This window comes from Phoenix dactylifera, unplaced genomic scaffold (assembly GCF_009389715.1).
Source record: "Phoenix dactylifera cultivar Barhee BC4 unplaced genomic scaffold, palm_55x_up_171113_PBpolish2nd_filt_p 000397F, whole genome shotgun sequence".
NCBI classification, from domain to species: domain Eukaryota; kingdom Viridiplantae; phylum Streptophyta; class Magnoliopsida; order Arecales; family Arecaceae; genus Phoenix; species Phoenix dactylifera.
Window position 1 is genome coordinate 46,371 of NW_024067841.1, and position 19,578 is coordinate 65,948.

At 38.5% G+C, this 19,578-nt stretch overlaps 2 protein-coding genes across 3 annotated transcripts; both read left to right on the forward strand.

The window, feature by feature from the left end:
• The first annotated feature begins 3,773 nt into the window (after positions 1–3,773).
• On the forward strand, positions 3,774–13,395 carry LOC103718483 (sphingoid long-chain bases kinase 2, mitochondrial). 2 transcript variants are annotated; one of them, XM_008807334.4, is made up of 12 exons: positions 3,774–4,134; positions 4,216–4,292; positions 4,710–4,763; positions 4,878–4,937; positions 8,800–8,877; positions 8,987–9,033; positions 9,133–9,173; positions 9,783–9,867; positions 9,955–10,069; positions 10,180–10,302; positions 10,388–10,488; positions 11,337–13,077. In XM_008807334.4, exons 1-12 carry the CDS (start codon positions 3,984–3,986, stop codon positions 11,407–11,409), a joined length of 1,005 nt encoding a protein of 334 aa, XP_008805556.1. In that variant the 5' UTR covers positions 3,774–3,983; the 3' UTR covers positions 11,410–13,077. The 2 variants fall into 2 exon arrangements, with proteins under 2 accessions (XP_008805556.1, XP_038974625.1); XM_039118697.1 differs by lacking the exon at positions 11,337–13,077 and adding an exon at positions 13,084–13,395 and having other exon boundaries at positions 3,778–4,134.
• A 1,931-nt stretch (positions 13,396–15,326) lies between these two features.
• Positions 15,327–19,259, forward strand: LOC103718484 (2-C-methyl-D-erythritol 2,4-cyclodiphosphate synthase, chloroplastic-like). The gene is made up of 3 exons (XM_008807336.4): positions 15,327–15,732; positions 15,837–15,967; positions 18,837–19,259. The coding sequence occupies exons 1-3, from the start codon at positions 15,384–15,386 to the stop codon at positions 19,068–19,070; spliced, it is 714 nt and encodes a 237-aa protein (XP_008805558.1). The 5' UTR covers positions 15,327–15,383; the 3' UTR covers positions 19,071–19,259.
• Positions 19,260–19,578: the final 319 nt, after the last annotated feature.

Genomic DNA, 19,578 nt, shown 5'->3' on the forward strand with positions numbered 1-19,578 from the left:
CGAGTCGGCGCATCTATATGGTCTGACACGTGCCGTGCACGAGAGTACCATGGTACCGGGCTTTGGGTTCGAAGCTTCTGGATCCAAACCCGCAACCCGTCTCCAAACCCATTCAAAAGAAACCAGTTTTAGGGGTACGAAAAAAAAAAATCGTTTCTTTTGCTCCATAGCACCCATTGAGCTTCTAATTGCTAGTTTTCTCGTATTATTTTGATGCCCAGCCCTTATCCTTAGTGTTGGCCCTATTTTATTTTTTTATTGGCCATGATAAATAATTGATAGATAACATGCTAATTGGGATGGCAAGTGCGGTATGTGTCCAAATTAAATAAATATGTTGAATATGACTTCAGTTTTTCAACCTTATAAGTAGCTTAAGTATGAATTTAGGTTTTTTTTTTAAATTTTTTTCCCATCCCAACCACAACTTGATCCAATCTGACCCACAACCATCTAAATTATATCGCCTTCTTCTAGCCTAATTGATTCCTTTGTATTAATCTTGTAGTTCGATAGTAAACAATCCTAATTTTTAAAGGATACATTTTCCAGTTTTTTCTTGTTATGGCCACCCATTTTTGGCAAATATGATGCGTGTTTGAATAAATGGGACTCTGTTAATCCCATTGATTCAATGTTTTTACTTATTTAAGTGAAAATGCACTTTTATTTTTCCTTGTGCATTTCTTTTGTTTCTTTACATTAGATATTTCGTAACAAAAACTATTAAAAGTACGCAGAGAGCAAGAAGAAAGAATGAAAAAAAAGAAAAATTCAGATGGTCGATAATTGCAAACCATGAAAAAATTTGTAGGCCTTCCTACATAATTTTAGACGGGTACTTCATATAATGCATGTACGAATACATTCAATAAAATCAAAAAATACAAACTTACGGAGTGCCTGTGGCAACTCTTCCTTTCCTGACCACAGAGTATACCCTGAGTGGTGGGCCGCGTAAGCAGCCACCCAGTCGACTGCCTCGTTGGCTTATTGAATACATGCTTGACCTGGAAAGCCACTCCATCCCTCATCATCATCCCTATGTCCCGGATCAGGAGGTGGTCCGTGCTCTCGCCCCTCGGCCCCCCTGAATCTATCCGATAATCGTGGCTGAATCACCTTCCAGAATAATCGAACTGCCCTGCAGCACCTGCCACGCATGTCGGAGACCTGACCGGCAGCCCGCAACTCCGTCTCGGAAACCGACATGTCAAACAACTGGCAGCCGCCCGCTGCCACCACCCTGGATCCACCTTTGGTGATTTGTGCGGACACGATTGGCCAGCCCTAGAAATAGACACATCGTGAAAGCCAAAGACCAATTAGCGCCATATTTTTTTTCTTGCTAGTTATAGCTGGAGATCTGTTAGGAAGAAACTGTCTCAAAAAAATTAAAATCTAAACTATTTTGTTTCAACAAATAATAGGCAGAAATAGGCTTGAAGAAAATAAATAGAGAAAGTGAAAAAATGGAACCCGAGGTGCTGAGGCGTAGTATGTTGGTCACTTTCCTTGAAGTAGATTTCGCCGCCTTACAGTACACTAGGCTTGGATGGCGTTTTACTCCTGAGATACAACAGCCTCTGGCAATGTTCCTTCGGCCTCAATGATTTTCACGGATCAAAGAAGCCTTCGAACCAGAATCAGTATGTAACAAGCCCGTTGATTGTAAGAAAAATAGCAGAAAGGGAGAATAAAAGTTCTTTATTTTCGATCCTATCCTTTGTCGAATCCGTAGAGATCTATTTATAGTTTTCTTCGGGATAGACGCAATCAAAAACCAATCAAAGCGGTGCAAGCAAGGAAGCGACGTGGCTCCTCGCGCCTTGGGTGTGAGGCACAACCCACGCACCTCGACTCATCGCACCTGTGGTCCAACCTCGGCCTCGGCTCCTCGCATCTCTGGTGCGAGGTGCGACCTCGGCTCCCACTCGCTTCGGACGAGCACGGGCGAGATACGACCTCGGCTCTTCGCGCTTCGGACGAGTACTTGCGCGAGGTGGTTCAGATGAGCACAAGCGCAAAGTGCCTCGGCTCCTCGCACCTCAGAGGCTCGTGTCGCGAGGCGGGACCCTCCCACCTCGGACGAGCTCAAGCGCAAGAGGCCCCGGATAAGCAACGAAGTAGCCAAACGTGAATAAATCCTCCATGTGAGAATAAAATCGAGGGAATGAAGAGTCCGACCCATGACCTCCTCCAAAACAAAATAACGCACCAACTGAGCCATATTCCCACCTTAATATATATATAAATATAAATATAAATATAAATATATATATATATATATATATATATATATATATATATATAAGTGTTTAAAGTATGAAAAAATCATTATTTAACCAAAAATCTAACAAGATCTACGCATACTCGATTGAACGGCCATAGGAAAAATCATGAGGCGAAAGAAAAGGACGAACATTGAATTGCATGGACCAATAAGGAGTGAGATAGACGGATTGACGGGAAATGGATCTGGAGGATGAGGGTGCATCTCCGGGTGGCGCTTTTTCTTCAGAAGGTGGCTTGGGCTGCCTACCGATCGGAAGTATGCTTGCTAGATGGGGAATGCAAATGACCTCGCTCTATGAGGTATGTCTGGATGCTAAAGAGACCATCAACTATGTACTTCTTCGGTGCCCTACAGCCGTACATACCTAGAGATGTTCACCAATCCATTCGACGTGGGAGTTGGTAGAGGATATGCTTCGGTATCTGAGAGATTCCCTCTGAAGGCCGAGTACTGCAAAGATGGGGATCATAGTTGTTTACTTAGCCTATCATATCTGATTGGACAGGAACGACCGTCTGTTTGAGGGCAAGAGATCGTCCCCATGTATTGTGCTTGACAGAGCCATGCAGGGTGCGACAGAGGTTACTATGTTGGCTACGTCGTCCTCATCTGGGAGGGCCAGGGATATCTGGGGTAGCTGTTCCGTTGTCTCGGCATCCAGGTTTATCTACTTATTTTGAGTACCCTCACCTCCTGGTTATCTTAAGGTGAATTTCGATGGAGGCATGGTGGGTGATGGCGCCTATGAGAAAGTGGGTTTTGTGATCCGGAACTATAGGGGCAGATTCATAGCAGTTGGAGGGCGAAGCACACTAGGTCTGACTGTAGTGGGAGCGGAACTACGAGCAGCATGGGAGAGTATTTGTTATACGAAACGGGTGCTGGGAGCCGACAGCTTATTCCTCAAGGGTGATTCTTCGACGGTGATTGACTGGATTCAGAGAGCGGATAGGTACAGAGATGGTCATCCATTGATACGAGATACCTGCATATTGGCAAGTGAGTTGACCTCCTTCCGAATAGCTCATGTATATCGGAAGGCGAAATGTAGCAGACTATGTCGCCTCTTATGTCGCTCGGCACTTCGAAAAGGTCATTTAGACAAGCTTAGCTAGTATTCCACACCTTTTGTACCGTTTACTTTTACATAATTTAGCAGATTTTTACTTTTTACAATTATATAAATTGAAACGTTATTTTGATTAAAAAAAAAAACACTGAACTGCCTTTTAATATGGAGTACAGATTTTTTTTAACCATTGTTTCGCCCCTTATCTCAACCCAAACGGGCGTTCCAACCACAAGGCGTTGGAAAATTGGCAGGGAAACAACAGCACAGACAAAAACAGTATCAAACGGGCCCTAATAAATCAGACAAATGCTAAAAATCAGTGACCGTAGCGCCAAATACGCTTTTATCGCTTATTCCGTTGGCAGCTGTCACTTTAAGATTCACCGGCGCTCCGAGATACAAAGAGTGGAGAATGTCCTCCGTGGCAGGGCCGCACCCAAGGCTCTATCCGAGCGACACCGCCATCCTCTGCGAAGCGATACCGCCTACTCAATCCGCAGCCCCTTTTTTAGGCCTACAGCCCAAAGCCTCATAACTGCTCGCAAGAAAAAGACGACGGCAGCCATCCCTCTTTCCCTCTTCTATATAAACCACCTCCTCTCCTCGGTCTCGAGAATGGTGTGCGGGATAGCGGCGGTGACCATGCCGAAGCCCTCTTTCTCGCTGAGAGCGGAGCAGTCGAGCGCCCTCGATCTCTCTGCCGATGCGACAAGCGGCCTCGCCTCTCACTCGAGGAGAGATTTCGTCTTCGTAGTCAACCCCAAGGGTATTCCTCTCATCAACTATTCTTTCTTCTCTTCTGTTCTATTTTCCTATTTCTTCTCTTTTAATCGTTGGGTGGATTCAGGTGCCAATGGCCGGACCGGGAAGGAGTGGAAGAAATTGCTTCCTTATCTCAGGACTCGGCTTGGCGGACACTGCAATGTCAGCTCTCTTCCTTAACTGTTTATTTATTTGATCTTGAAGATGAACTGTTATCATCCCACAAGCAGATGATTGATCTTTCTTGATTGATTTTGATGCTTTGGCTTCCTTTTTTTATTTTAATTTTTTGACGGTGTGAGATCTTATTACTTCATTTTTGCCTACCAAATGTTCGGCACCTGACCCATTCATTCTGCCTGTGATCGTGTTTGATCATTATGCAATTACCTTAATTCCTTTGTGTATTAAGATTTCTAAAGTTTAACCTGTGTCACTCCAAGATGATTCAGGCCTTGACTTGCATAGATATCCTTGTGATGTTTTAGTTGATTCACTGCTAGTATAATTTCACTTATCAAGTGCCATTTATGTTTATTCTTATCTTTGTACCATTGCTTGTATATGTGCTGTGACCAGATATGCGAGTCGATAACTTCAGGTCCCTCTCATGCCATGGACATAACACGGGAGGTAGAAAATTTCATTGGAAGTATGATACATGATTCTATTTTTTGTTAAAATTTATTTCGTATACATGCTTTTGAGAAGTTCTGAATTATGTCCATCTATGGCTGAGCGATGTAGGCAATAAGGGAAGGGGCGGATGCTGTGATAGCTGTAGGAGGTGACGGTACACTTCATGAGGTTAGAATATGCCCATGATGTAACATACCTCAATCAGATATTATGTTTGTCCTGCTTTCCGTGCATGTATTGTGATCTTAAAACCAGGTTTATGAAACAAATGTTGAAGGATTACATGTGACTTTTGTTATCGTAACTACCAATATGTTATGTATTGGTTCTGCCAAACATTTGTCACTCATTGTCTGTTTAAATCTTCACTGAAGTATATAGTCAGTCATTCATTTTCTATTATTTATTACATCTAAGGCCTAAAGATTATATAAGATGCACTAGCAATTAACTAAAAAGTTGTAATAAGGTAAACAAGAAAGGCTTTGAAATTTATCCTTGAATTCTTGTACATGCGTCTAATGCTCTCTAATGAGTGTTATGAGTTCGCAACAATGACAGCAGTTTCCTATGTCCCACATTTGCTTTGTCACTATAGTTCAAAAATTTAGTTGGCTGCCTAACTAGTGCAATTGCAATACCCAGATAGCTAGCCTGACTAAGCGGACATTAGCATCTTCATAAGTTTATTTTGGGGATGATACATTTGATCGTTAAGTTGCATGAAATGAGAGGGTGTATAGTTGGGAAGTGGGATTTCCTATACTCATGGGAACCAAGAAGATGCATGCTTATTCATTGTAACATTTAAATATTAATAGAACTTCACCTTTTGTTTTTTCTTCTTTAAATGTATTGTGATGGTTAAGACTGAAGGATCACATGAATTGACAGGTTTTTTCTCATTTTTATGAAATTGATTCTATTGAATAAGGGATAATTTGTCAAAGTTTAATAGCACTTTACAAGCTTAACTTGGGATCAACCCTAATACTAAGTTCCTAACCAGGAGAGCTTTGTGCAAAGCTTGAAGGAAAATTGGTGATAGGCTGACTTACCTTGTTAGTCTTAATAGTTTGAGCTCATGCTACTAGGAAGTGGCTGTCTCAGGTTGGCATAGGCTTGAAAGAATGTAGGAATATAAATAATGCATAAAATATGCAAATTTATTGCAGGAAGTAATGTTGGTATTGACACATTATTTTGGACATAAATGATAGTAGAATTATAAAGGTTGGAAGCATCTTTGGTTAGTAAGGACTAACTTTTCATCTCGTAGCTCCATTATGGTTTAGATATGGCATTGTGCTGAATTTAAAGGTTGAGTTTACTTAGAAACTCATGTTCTGTACTTGTTCCAAAGCTTTTGATCATGAAGCTACTACATGCCCTACATGATTGATATGGTAGGGAGAAGAAAAAGAGACCAACTATGGCTGATGCCATTAGCTTTAGGCTGATTGCATAGCATGAATTTAAGTGCTAGTTGGCATGGCATGCATGATAGGCACTATAAGATGCCTTACTGGCAAGTGGTACTGGCATGATACTGGCTGCATGCCAGTCTTTGTCATGAAACTGTTCTGGTGCATGCCAAGTATTGGCACGGCTTGGTATGGAACTGCGGATCCATACATTTGAGAGACATATTTCTTATGATTTTTCCAAAAAAATTAGTAGTTTTATTGCTATGGGATGCCAATTTTATCAGTTAGCAAGGAAAAAACATATGTTTATGTTAATGCTTTAGGTGGGCTAGATAAGAAAGGTCTTTTATTTCTGATTGACAAAGATAATAGTGGCGTTGACTAGCTTTTATTGATATGGAATGGTTAGAAAGGTTGGAACTAGGAAATATATGACCATAATGCATCATTACCCTAAAGAGTTGCTTCGAATGAAAGCTATAGCATATCCATCAAGCCTTATGTTGAATTGTTTGAGGTTGGCTTTGTACTTGCTTACCAATCATTCCTATTCAGGGATATGCCTAGGGCTGCTATCAAGCCAAGCCAAGCTTCTAGCATATAGTTATTATTGTGAGCACACTATGGTTCATGGTTAACTCATTTGTTGCAAAGCTTTAGAATTTGGCTTGATCCTAGCTTGTTTTCTAACTGAATGAACTTGAATCAGCTGCTAAATGAGCCAATCTCAAGTTATTCATGGACGGCTCTCTTCATGCATGGCTTTAGATACAACTGCTGTCATTTTGTGCTTTAGCAGATCCTTTTTCGCAACTTCAATTCATGTGATCTAAAACATTCCCCTCCTCTTACTTTTTAATATAAGTTTACTTCTTTGGAACTTCCTTATGACCATGTTACCTATTCACTTTGGGTTGATGCAATCTAGGAATCATAAAGAGTATTAAACTTCAATCTCCAAACAGCTGACAGACTTTGACAGAATACATTCATTTTAAACATAAGAATTTCATATTACTTTAAATTGATTGGTTTTTAGTGATTCGTATTGGAAAACCTGCCTTTCATTCTATGGTATGTTGGAAAAAAGTGTAACTCCTCACTGAAGTGTCTAAAAACACCCTTTAGGCCGATGTGTTTTTAGTACTTAAAAGTAATGAGACTTGAATCTCATGACCTGCGCTGTAAAGAATCTTTTTAAAGATACTTAAGAAGGGTGTGGGTGTGTTACTCACAGTGTGTAAGTAAAATACTTTACACCATCACCAAATTCAATGTTAGGGGTTGGAAAAGAAAACTCTAAACCAGTGGATGTGATCTAAGAGGTCTAAAATGTCTACATACAAAAATCATATAATCTGGAAATCTCTAACCTATCAAAGTCATCCCAAATATATAGTTGTAATGAAACGATATAGAGCATTAATTTTGGGATGACCTGATGCATAGGCTACTAGTCTCCAAAGCATATGATTTTTTGTAAGTAGATATTCTAGGCCTTCTAAATTACATCCAACGGTTTAAAGTTCCTTTTTTTTCAACTACTATAATTTAATCTAGTGGTGGGTGTAAAGTTTTTTCTTCACACCCTGCATGTATTATAACTTTACCCTGCTAAGAATGCCAAAATAAACATTGACACTTATGGCTAATGTAACAACCATATTAAAGTAAAAAAAGTCACTTGGCTATGTCATATCTTGTTCAAATGCCCAACTTGTTAGCAAAACTCCGAAAAGCTAGTTTAATGATCTTCTCTAGACAATCTCTACGTTTCAAAACTGCACTGCTTTGTAGTGCATACAACTATACAGTCGCAGACTATACAATCAAAGACGTAGCTATATGGTTATCCAACTGATTGGATGTCTGACATTTTTTGGTAGATATTGGATGTCCGACATTACCCACTGTAGCCTGGCTGTGATTATCATGTTGGTAGTTTATCATAGTTTGTGGCTGCATGATAAGTGCTATGGAATTTGGTGAAATCCTGTTATTGCAAGTAAAGAGGAGTACAATCCACTAGATGCCTAGAGAAATTCTGCCAGAAGGGGAAACAAAACACACATAAATGGTCTAAATCTTCATTGTTTTTCAGGATCTTCATTGCTGGTTCCTTTAAACTGACCAAAAAGGAACTGGATGCAACAGTTTTCCAGTAATTTAGTTTAGTCAGAAAAAAAATTAAGAATCATAATGAAGTAATATTATGATAGCCTATTCCTGAGCACATCCAAACAATACCAACCTCCTATGTTGAGGACAAGTCTTGGTGGTCAAGATCATTCTTTTAAACATATCTGAGCTCTCGAATAAAGTTGAATAGTTGGTATTCTATCAAGGACATGGTCACACTATGCTTGTTAGGTATCAAAACCTGGTTTCCTTCTTTCCTGATAGGAAGTTGTCTTTGACCTTGAAGAGGTTCATTTCTCGACACACATGCAGACAGACACATAAAAGATTTCTCAGTTGTATAATTCTTGAACTTCACATACTTTTCAGCTCTATGGTCACACTCATGACACTCAAAGTTACCAGCTTTAGTGAGATAATTTGGATAATTTGATCATTTTTGGATGCCTTCTCTTGGAATTCAGGTGGTAAATGGCTTCTTTTGGGCAGGAAATCTGGTCCCATCTCTTGACCGCAGGCCTGAACATTCAACTGCTTTAGGCGTGAGTTGTATTATGTTCCACTTAATCATCTCATCTGCATCACAACCTTGACTATTTCACTGTAAGTAGTCAGTAGGATATTTCTTTTGATTAAACTCTTCTTTTGCAGCTCATTCCTCTTGGGACTGGTTCAGATTTTGCTAGGACATTTGGCTGGTCTGCTTTCCTTCCATATCTGCCATATCTATGACAGTTGTATATTGGTTTTTTGCTGTTATTAACTGTTGACAATTCCTGTGTGGTTTGTTTAATCAGGAAAAATGATCCGTATGAAGCGGTAGAACGGATCGTGAGAGGTTCCTCCACTTATGCTACTTCTTTTAGGTTTAATGTTTGATTAATTTTCTATAGCCACTGCACTCTCATTTTTTAATGAAATGTTTTTTTTCTTATTTTATGTATATATATGCAATTACCAAAGATAAAACTTGACTTTATCAAGGCCATGGACATTACTTAGCAGCTTTATCCCCATATAGATATATATACATATATTTTATGTCAAGTTGACTTAGTGAAAAGAGATTTAAGATTTCAAAAAGCAAAAGACAACCTAGACATGTACTTTCTTTCTTTGCTCACTAGTAGCAACTAAATGGTTCATATTATGGTTTCTTAGTCAAACATTGACTTGTATGCGTTAGAAGACTAACTTAGCTATTGCACGTCCCCCGTAATAAAACCTACATACGCTTTGATTATCTTTCTGGTGTAACTTTTATATTCTTATTCTTAAGAGAGACTAGGTATTAATCTAAAGTTATGCAATTTAAAAATCATCAGGCTTCAATATAATGTAACAATAGTATAGATGTTGTATATCAAAGTTGGTGTAGTAGACTAAAACAAACTGAACTCGAGTTTCTTTTCATCTTGCATACTCACGGCAGACATCAATTATGCAGGATTTAAATCAAAACTAGATGTTGGCATTATTACTGGACAAAGTGGAGAGCAACATTTCTTCATTAATGTTGCTGATATTCACTTGTAAGAACATAAGGTTAATTCACAAAGTATTTGATTAGATAAATTTTTTGATAAAAAAATAATTATATTTCTTGAGCTTCTCTGCAGGAGTGCAAAAGCAGGTTATTATGCTTCTAAGTTTAAAAGATTTGGAAATCTGTGTTATGTTTTTGGGGCTTTGAGAGCATTCATTGGACACACTAACTGGGACCTAAAAGTCAAGGTCAGTATTAATCTGAAATACATTGTCAAATTCATTATGCTATTTGTGCATGATGACTTGCTATCTACATGGATCAGCAATTTTACAGACTACAACATGCTATACTATAGGTAAATGGAGGAGAGTGGGAAGTATTTCATAAAGTCACCGCCCTTTGCATAGGAAATGCCAAATTCTTTGGTGGTGGCATGAAGATAACACCAACAGCTGATCCTTCCAGTGGAAACTTAGAGGTGCTTCAATTTTGCGATGGTGGCGTATTCATCTTGGACTTGATTATAAGGCATAGGTTAACTGGATTAATGTTTCATGTTTTAGGTGGTGATTCTTCAAGACTTCAAATGGTATGATTTTGTTCTTAAACTGCATAAATTGTACAAGGGAACACATCTATCAGAGAGAAATGTTTCTTCAAGAAGGTAAGTTTTTCACATGAACTCTTGTCTTGTATTGCATGATTTGCAGTGAAGTACTTTTTCTCTACTTGATAATATTTCTTCTGAGACTTTATTTGTTGTTATGGTTGACAATCATATCTATATATCTGTAGTTCCCAACTTCAGCTTGTCTTTTATCACCTTGACAACATTAACATGTTTTGATCTCAGAGTTCATAAGAATATGAGAGAAAGAGTTCTTTCTATTGAAAATGCACCTACAGCAACCTATGCATGGGAATATAGTTTATTCTCATTAAATTTTATTTATTCATTGGCAACTCCTGTAAAGTAGTGAGTATACATAAAATTCTCCTGATTTAAAAAGATATTCTTCATTTTTAGTGATTTATCAACTTTGACAAATATGGGTTTCTTTTAAATAATGTTCTGAGGTCTATTTTTATTTATTCTAAATAATGACAAATATTTGTTTCTTCTATTTTATTTCTACTGACAAATATTGACTTGCTAGTTATATAGGCCTCGTTTGGTATTCTTCTTCTGTTTTTCAGTATTGAGAGGAAACATGAGGCAGAAAAAATGTTTGGTATTCATTTTTATTATCCATAGATTTCTAGATTTTTTAGAATGGAAATTTTTAAAGTAAACAAGAAAACATCAAGCTGTTGCCACTATCTTGGCCACTGCCACATCCCTATACGCCTATCATGCCTCCAGTATTGCCACAACCACCATCACCACCATTACCACCACCACCATAGTCTTGTTATTAACACCACCACTTGTTCACCATCTCCACTATGACAGTCACCAGCAATCACTGATATCCACCACTAACACATGCTTCTGTGATCACCATCATTCAGCCACCACCAGCATTGCCACTATCACACTAGCTCTTTGCGGTCATCACTGCCACTGCCACCACTCCTGCAATAGCCATCAGGTACTTCCTCAACTAATGTTGCCACAAAGAAAACAAAATGATGCAACATTAGTATTCTGAGATGTATCCAAGTCTTTAAATCAGTAAATGAGAAAAAAGAGTTGTGGCTTATGTTATATTTTAAATAAAGTATAAATTCAATTTTTAAAAATATTTTATAATGGACAACAATTAGAAGTATTGCTTGTTAAGGTGTTTTAGTATATGGTATTTCACAAAATTATTTTTATTGGATGCATCTTGAGCTCTAAAAGTAGTAAAATCTTACTTCCAATGCAATTGTGGGGGGTTGAACTCATTGCTTGAAAGACCAACCTATATATCACTAAAAGCTACTAAAACCTACAATGCAGGAATTTGGTCAGTATCCAAAATTCTGAGACATTTGACTCATGGATATGTATTTGACCTGGACTGATCTAGTGGATCTAGAATCCAGGTAACATTGATAAGAACCTGTGCCTGCCATCACCACCAAAACCATGGTGGCAACTGCCACCGTTGCTGCCAGCACCACTACCGCCGCCTGCACCTTAGCAACCTTCAATGTTGCAACTAAGACCACCATTCCTTCCAACTCTATCTCGCTGCTGCCATCCTGACCACTGTTGCCAGCACCACCACTACCACCAAACATGTTCATTTGTTTCTCACCCTTGAAAATGAGAGACAACTATGGCCACCAAACATGTTTTTATGTTCAGAATATTGGAAACCAACCAAAAAAAAAAAGAGAACAAAGACAAAATACAATAGCAGGCAATGATGCCAAGTGCAATTTTAGCTTTTTAATCTCAGCATGTATCGCAAAAGGTGTGACACTTGCCTCTATGTATGAGCTTGATGATGTCTGATACTCTGATTCGACCCCTTTACAATTTTCAGCATAATAAAATGAAGTTTGATGAAATGAAGGTCTATGCTTGTTGCACCTATTATTATATGTTGCACGGCCAAAATTTCAGGAAGTATAGCATCAAAGGTGGCCCTAGATATGAATACTTGGTAAATGAGGATCCATAAAGCAGACACCAAATAGTTAGAAAAATGCTAGATGATTATGATTGTAATTATGATATAACAGTGATATAATTGAAAATGTGCTTGCTCTAAAACTATCAGACTAATTGGATTCTAATATCATATGGTGAATTTAGTGGAAATGGTGATGTCGGACAAATGATAAAAAAACTATGAAGCTATATTTAAAGGGCGTGTACATCAGATGAACTCTTAGAGTACAATAGACAAGGGATGAAGTGTTTTTCTCTTAGACAAGGGATATAAAGTTTTTTTTCTTTCATTGTTTTTTTCAATAGTTGGACGAACGTATCCTGTGATTCAAATAACTGTAGTTGGATGCAGTTATGATTCATTATGTATATTCAGGCAATTTCTTTCAATCGTTTTGATGCTTTTGCTTTTGGAGGGAGTGAGGGAGGGATGGTAGAATGTATTTCCTAAGATTCAAAAAACTATAGTCTAGCTATGATGCAACATTTATACTGATGTAGTTTCTTTACTTTTTGGTTGATAGCTTTTGCTTATGTGCCTCCATTTGATTTGTCCGTTTCTACTTAATGTTACATTTGGGTGCCTTTGAATTAGACTGCTTATCCAACATTTCAACCTGATGATACATCCATCTGATGCCATTGTGGGTGCAGTGTGAAGTCCATTGAAGTTGCTGAGGAAATGTGCAGAGATGACATCTATGTTCAGTCTGATGGGGAACATTTAGGATTTCTTCCAACAAAATGTTCAATCCTACCTGCTGCAATCAATTTCTTCAGCTAATAGAACCATCTGTTGCAGTTTCTCTCTCTCTCTCTCTCTCTCTCTCTCTCTCTCTCTCTCTCTCTTATTTAGAATTGTAAGACTGGTCAGCTTATGCCAAATTGATGGATGTTGAGAATTTATATGCTTTGGAAATAGCTATGATGTTTTGATATGGATATCATATTTGTTACAGAATTACCAAACCTATGTGCCTCTGTCGAATGCTTCTCTGGTGGTTGGACTGTTTAGCAAGGTAAGAACAAAGGCAAGCACTAGGTATGGAGATACTATGTAATTATAAGCTCGTTGATAGCATGCTGGCACATTGAATGGAGAACATTTTGTAAAGCAAATTCTTGCTTACGTTGAGATACGTAGCATTTAAGGCCCCCAGATGTATTAGGGGCCTCAATGAATTTAGATGCTTATCTTTGAACTCCCTATAAGAAATGTATATGTGGGCCGGAGTCTTAGGCAACCACTTCAGTCGCCTAAGGTTGAGCCAGCCTTGTCCAACGAGAGGCGCCGTAACGGTAGCGGAAATTGAGGTCGGAAATGCGTGAGAGGCAGAGAGCTGTTAGCCATCGCCGAGAGGTCGAGGATGAGGTTGTTTTGGGTAGATGGTGAGGGTAAATTAAATGAGTCACCGGAGACCAATGGGAAAGAACATGGTGGCTTCTTGCGACCTTGGCTCGCGGCATTTGGCAGCCATCGGTTCAGAGGACGTCCAAACTTCAGCACCCTTCTTAAAAAATATGAAGTTCAGCCACCCTTCCAAACTTACATGCGTAGAAAGTGTCCTCTTTTTTGTTTTGGTTGTTGATTGCATGAGATATCTGGACGGAAATCCTAACTTCAGCATAATTTTGAGAGGCTAGAAGTAACTGTGTAAACGGGGAAAGTTAATTCTGCTGCGAAGTCTTCGTGAGTTCTGGATAGAAAATATTTAATTATTAATTTTAGAAACTAAGATCAATTCTTGTTTTTTAAAGATTATATATATTTAGAAAGTTTTGAACAACCTTCCCCTTTCTTGCATCTAATGATATATGGATAATACACAATAATATATATATATATATATATATATATATTGAATATTCAATCCATATAATTCATATATTTTATATATTTAATATATGAGGTCATTATCTGTCTTTCTTGTTTTTATCCAGAGAAAAATCATTTGCAAAACCTCCCAATATGTATCCTTTTTTTAAAAAAAATCACAAAAATTATGCCAATTTTATTTATTTTTATTGAAAATAATGAGGCAGTTACTATCTGGCGCTGATAGTTGGAATATTATTTATTTACAAAAGTTTTTATTTATAATATATTATACATACATACATACATACATACATACATACATACATATATATATATATATATTATATATATATATATATATATATAAAATTTGTCATATGGATATTAGTATTAATGACGAAAGCTTTAACTTGGCAAATGTTAAAATTGCTGCTATATTCAGTCAAATTTCTATCCAAGCGACTGAAAAATTATTATGGGTTTTGATTGATTGGCTTAGATTCGAGAAATTATGCTCTTTCAATATTTGAGTCTTAGTTCATTGTATCAAATTCATTTTTTCTCCCTCAAGATTAATTGTATCTTTTTTTTTTCATGCTATCTACTGGTTTAAAATTTAAAGAGTTGTACCCTTTCTATTGTATTATATTTTAATAACAGTTTAAAAAAAGAACAGTATTCCATGCAAAGTACAAGTTATATATATATATATATATATATATATATATATATATATATATATATATATATATATATATATATATATATATATATATATATGAAATATAGCAAGAATTTTTATAGCTATATTGGTCAAACATTCAAACATACCTTGCTAACAAGTAACAATTAGTGACATCCATGTTTGTTTTCCAGCGGCGAACGTGGAAAATGTGCAGCTAAAATAATCAGGAAGCTGAAATGTCTGCACGTCCAATTTGACCAATACTTCAAGGCGCGGTGACCACGTCCCGTAAAAGGCGTGAACCGGGCGAACCCCCGAACCGGCGACAGCAATATCGAACCGAGAAAAGAAAAACTTGAAGGAATTCTCGCCTCCACAATTAAAATATACCACCTGCCCCCTTATTTGCGACTTTTCTCTCCCTCCCTCTCAGGCTCCTACCGCTCGACCATGGCTTCCTCTTCCGTCTTCTTGGCCTCCCCAATCCTCCCCTCCAAACCCGCCCAAAGACGACCCCTCTCTCTTCCCTCCGCCACCTCTCTTCCCAGTTCCATCTCGGCCTTTCCTCGATCCCTCCGGCGTCCGCCGCCGAACTCCCGGCCGCTGACCGCCGTCGCCGCCGTCTCGGTGGAGCAGCAGGACTCCGTCAAACCCGCGGCTCAGCCCTCCTCTCCTCCTCCTGCCCTCCCTTTCCGGATAGGGCACGGATTCGATCTCCACCGCCTCGAGCCAGGTCTCCCTCTGATCATTGGCGGCATCGATATACCTCACGACCGGGGGTGCGAGGCCCACTCCGATGGTAATTAGCACAAATTATTGGTTACAGTTGGGGGTGAGATTCGTTTAGGGTTTTTAGATTGATTTTGATTATGGCTTTTTTATTATTGATTGCTTCTGTTGCAGGGGATGTGTTGCTTCACTGTGTGGTGGACGCGATTTTGGGGGCGCTGGGGCTTCCCGATATAGGCCAGATTTTTCCTGACTCGGACCCAAAGTGGAGGGGTGCGGCTTCTTCCGTCTTCGTGAGAGAAGCTGTGAGTTTCCATTCCTTTTATTGGTTTTACCATAGAATTTTGTTGCAATCTTGATGTGATGATTCTGTGCTAGAGTTGTGGCTTGCTTCTAGTACTGCATGCGGAATGCGTTGTCCTAAATCTGAATTGAATTTGTCTGTTAATGATCAGATAAAGGCTCATGACACCTTGTGCAACCTGCAGTAACGGACCATGGTTTTTCCATATATAGTTGAATAGATCCGGTCCCCTGCTTGACCCAAAGAAATTTACTACCTGACTAGCATTATCCTGTTTTGTGTTTTGTATTGTATTGTCAATTCTTCTACATTTCAAAGGCATGATTCATTACACTCCAGTATTGAGTGTTGAGCTGTTTCAAGGTGTCCAATGCTTCAACCTCCATGAAATGTTTGCATAGAAGAACTTACTATTTTGTGAAGAAATCCATGTATGCATGCATACATGTGGGTACACAGATAAAGACATATACGTTCATGTACACACACACAAGCATGACGCTAGAATTGATCCGGTCATAGAGATCCATGTTGAGGAGTAAAATCATGTAGAAGAGTCTTGTATTGATCCAGTCATAGTGATGTTTTTTTCCTTTTAGTAGGAGATGATGGTGTTTTTGTCTTGTAGTGGGAGAGAGAGTTCGGTTTTATTAAGAGGGGGAGAGATTTGCATGAGGAATAGTAAGAGAATTCTTTTTGGTGAGTTGAGGCATCTTTAAGAGTGGGAGCTGAACTCATTGTTTCGGCCTTTATTTTCTTTTGAATAAATTGTTTCTATTCCAAATTTTTCTTCCACCACCATTGCTTGATTTAATTGGTGATTATTTTGGATCATGAACTGGTATGTTCGATCTACACCGAGGAGCATGCCGTTCTACATGTAGTGGGCAACCTTAAAAAAGTTTTAGCTTGCTACCGACAATCACCACTGAATGCAAGTGCATGAGTTGGGGGATCTAGGTGTAGACCTTAGTGGATCTAGATGAGCACTTGTTAATTCTCCTAAGAACTGCAATCTCTGGGGCATGTTCTGGTGCAATTTATGGGAGTGCACTGGCATTCAATCCAATGGCATTCATAGCTAGTAATGAGGTAAACAATTTTGGTTTAAGCTAGGGTCAAGTTCATGATTCATAAGAACTTAAATAATGCAAATATAGTGGGTGAGTGGCTTATCTACTGCATAGAGCCTTCTCCACTTTCCCCTTAAAAAAATCTTTCAGAAACCTGAAAAGGTCTTTTACATGGAGGCCAATTATATTTCTCTTGAATTGCTTATAACCAACTCCTAACTTCTTTTGATTTACTGAAAGTGGCAAAAATCCATCTCTAAGTTGAAGAAGTGCTTCTAGCATTAAAGAAATGAAGATATGATACACATATGATAATCAACTAAATAATGCTCAATAAAAGGTATCAAACCACTTTAAGGGATAGTTTTGGTTCAGTTTCAAGGGAAGCTTCAAACTGTATATGAAATTTATTTAATTCTATATTTCACTCTTCCTACCACCAATATGTTCTCATCTGCTACTATTGTTTGAGCTTATATGCAAGTGTTCTAATGTTTCAAGCATAACTATTGGTGTTCATATTAATAACTTTTCATTCGTTGAAAATATCCAAGAAGATTTGTTATTTTTAATATTTTTTAACGGTCAGAAATATATGAACAGTTCCATATCTGCGTGTTTGGGCATTTTTAATAGTCAGAAACATATGAACAGTTCCATATCTGCATGTTTGGGCTTCTCTAGGGTGAAATTGATCTTTTTCTGAGCTCCTATTCTTCAGATTGGAGCTCTTAAGGTCCAATTCAACCAGATGATTTTGGCTTTATTTGCACCACTTTTCTTCCAAGAGACGGGTGAAAAGGCAAAAGAAAAAGCTGCATACAGTGTATATTATTTTTTACATCAACTAATAAGTTTTAGACAACATTATTTTAATTACACCTGGAATGACCAAAACTGATCATGAAATGGTAAACTATTCCATGCGTTATTTTAAGGCAACAAGAAACAGTAAGACATTTGAGGGCAGGCCTTGGCGCAATGTCAGGTTGCTCCAACGTGACTTGGGCTTCAGAAGTTCAAACACGGAAATAGCCTCTTCACAAGTGAGGCTAAGACTGCGTACATCTGACCTCCCTAGACCCAGTAGTGGTGGGAGCCTCGTGCACAAGGACACTCTTAAGATGCCATAAGACGGTTGTTCTAGAGCTTGATTATGGTTGTACATGCTTGTTGGTGAAATGTTTCTTAGTAGTCATTAATTCCTAGGATGGGCTTTTGCCTGCTATGTGTTATGGCTGGCATAAATGTGCTGCTTTGCATTGCCAATTCAGATTGGGGAGGTGGGAATGTATAATTTTGTGTGTATTGAAGGGAAACTGTGTAAATTCTTCCGGGGGTCTTTTGAGTTGAATATGAAAAGGTGCATGTGAGTTGGGAGCATTAGGAAACTGCTAATAACTGAAGCAGTCAATCGACTGCTTCAGCAGGACTCCCACGGTACTCGTGTTCTCTTATCTGGAAAGAATTAAAGCTGTCATTTCTCACTGTGTACTTTCCCGCTAGGTGGAAGACTACCGATTGATGATCAATGTTGTTTGTGTAATCTCGCAAATCATGTATTTATTTTCTCGTATGCTTCAGTTTAGACTTTTCTGCCATCGCCAAAAGGATGCTCACATGTATTGTTGTAATCATCTTTGTTTCCACCTTCAGTATTTGACCCCCTTACCTTCATGGCTTCATCTAAAACTGAAGTAATTACTGAATCTTCTTATCAAATTTTATTTCTTCTTAGTCAAACAATCAAAATAACTTGGTGAAATATTGTTTCTCACTAATACGACTCCCTGCCAGGTAAAGCTAATGCATGAGGCAGGTTACGAGCTCGGAAACTTGGATGCCACTTTAATTCTGCAAAAGCCAAAGCTGAGCCCACATAAGGAGGCCATCAGGACCAACTTATGTGATCTGCTTGGAGCCAACCCATCAGTCATAAACCTCAAAGCAAAAACACACGAGAAAGTTGATAGTCTTGGAGAAAATAGAAGTATAGCAGCGCATACTGTGGTTCTTCTGATGAGGAAGTGATGCCATTGCATAACAAGGGAAGATGCTGCATGTTTTTATCAGTCATATACTAGGTATTGGACGCTACTGCCCTTGCTCTGATGGTAAAGAAGCATCATGAATCACTCTGTTTGCTCAGAAAATTTTCATGTTTACTGTATTAAAACTCTTGAATCAAATAGCTTGAATGATTTTGCTTCTTAACTTTTACCCTGTTCCTGAATAATCTGAGGCATGGTACTGTCAGCCTAACTTAAAAGTAATCAGCCATACTGATTTCTTAGTCTCTTCTGACAGGCTGTCCCTGACAGTAAGTTAGAGCTATAACAAAAGTACCTGATTGAACTTATTTTTGCCCCCAGAAAGTAATTCCTTAATCTCAATTTGCTTGCCTGTGCATTTGTTGATAAGAACTCAAATATTCTTTCCTCCTATTTTAGCATGAGAATATTAGCTCCTCCAAACATCAGATCCAGAGATGCCTATCAGAAGCAACTGCTTATGTGATGATCAGGGAATTCAGCACTTA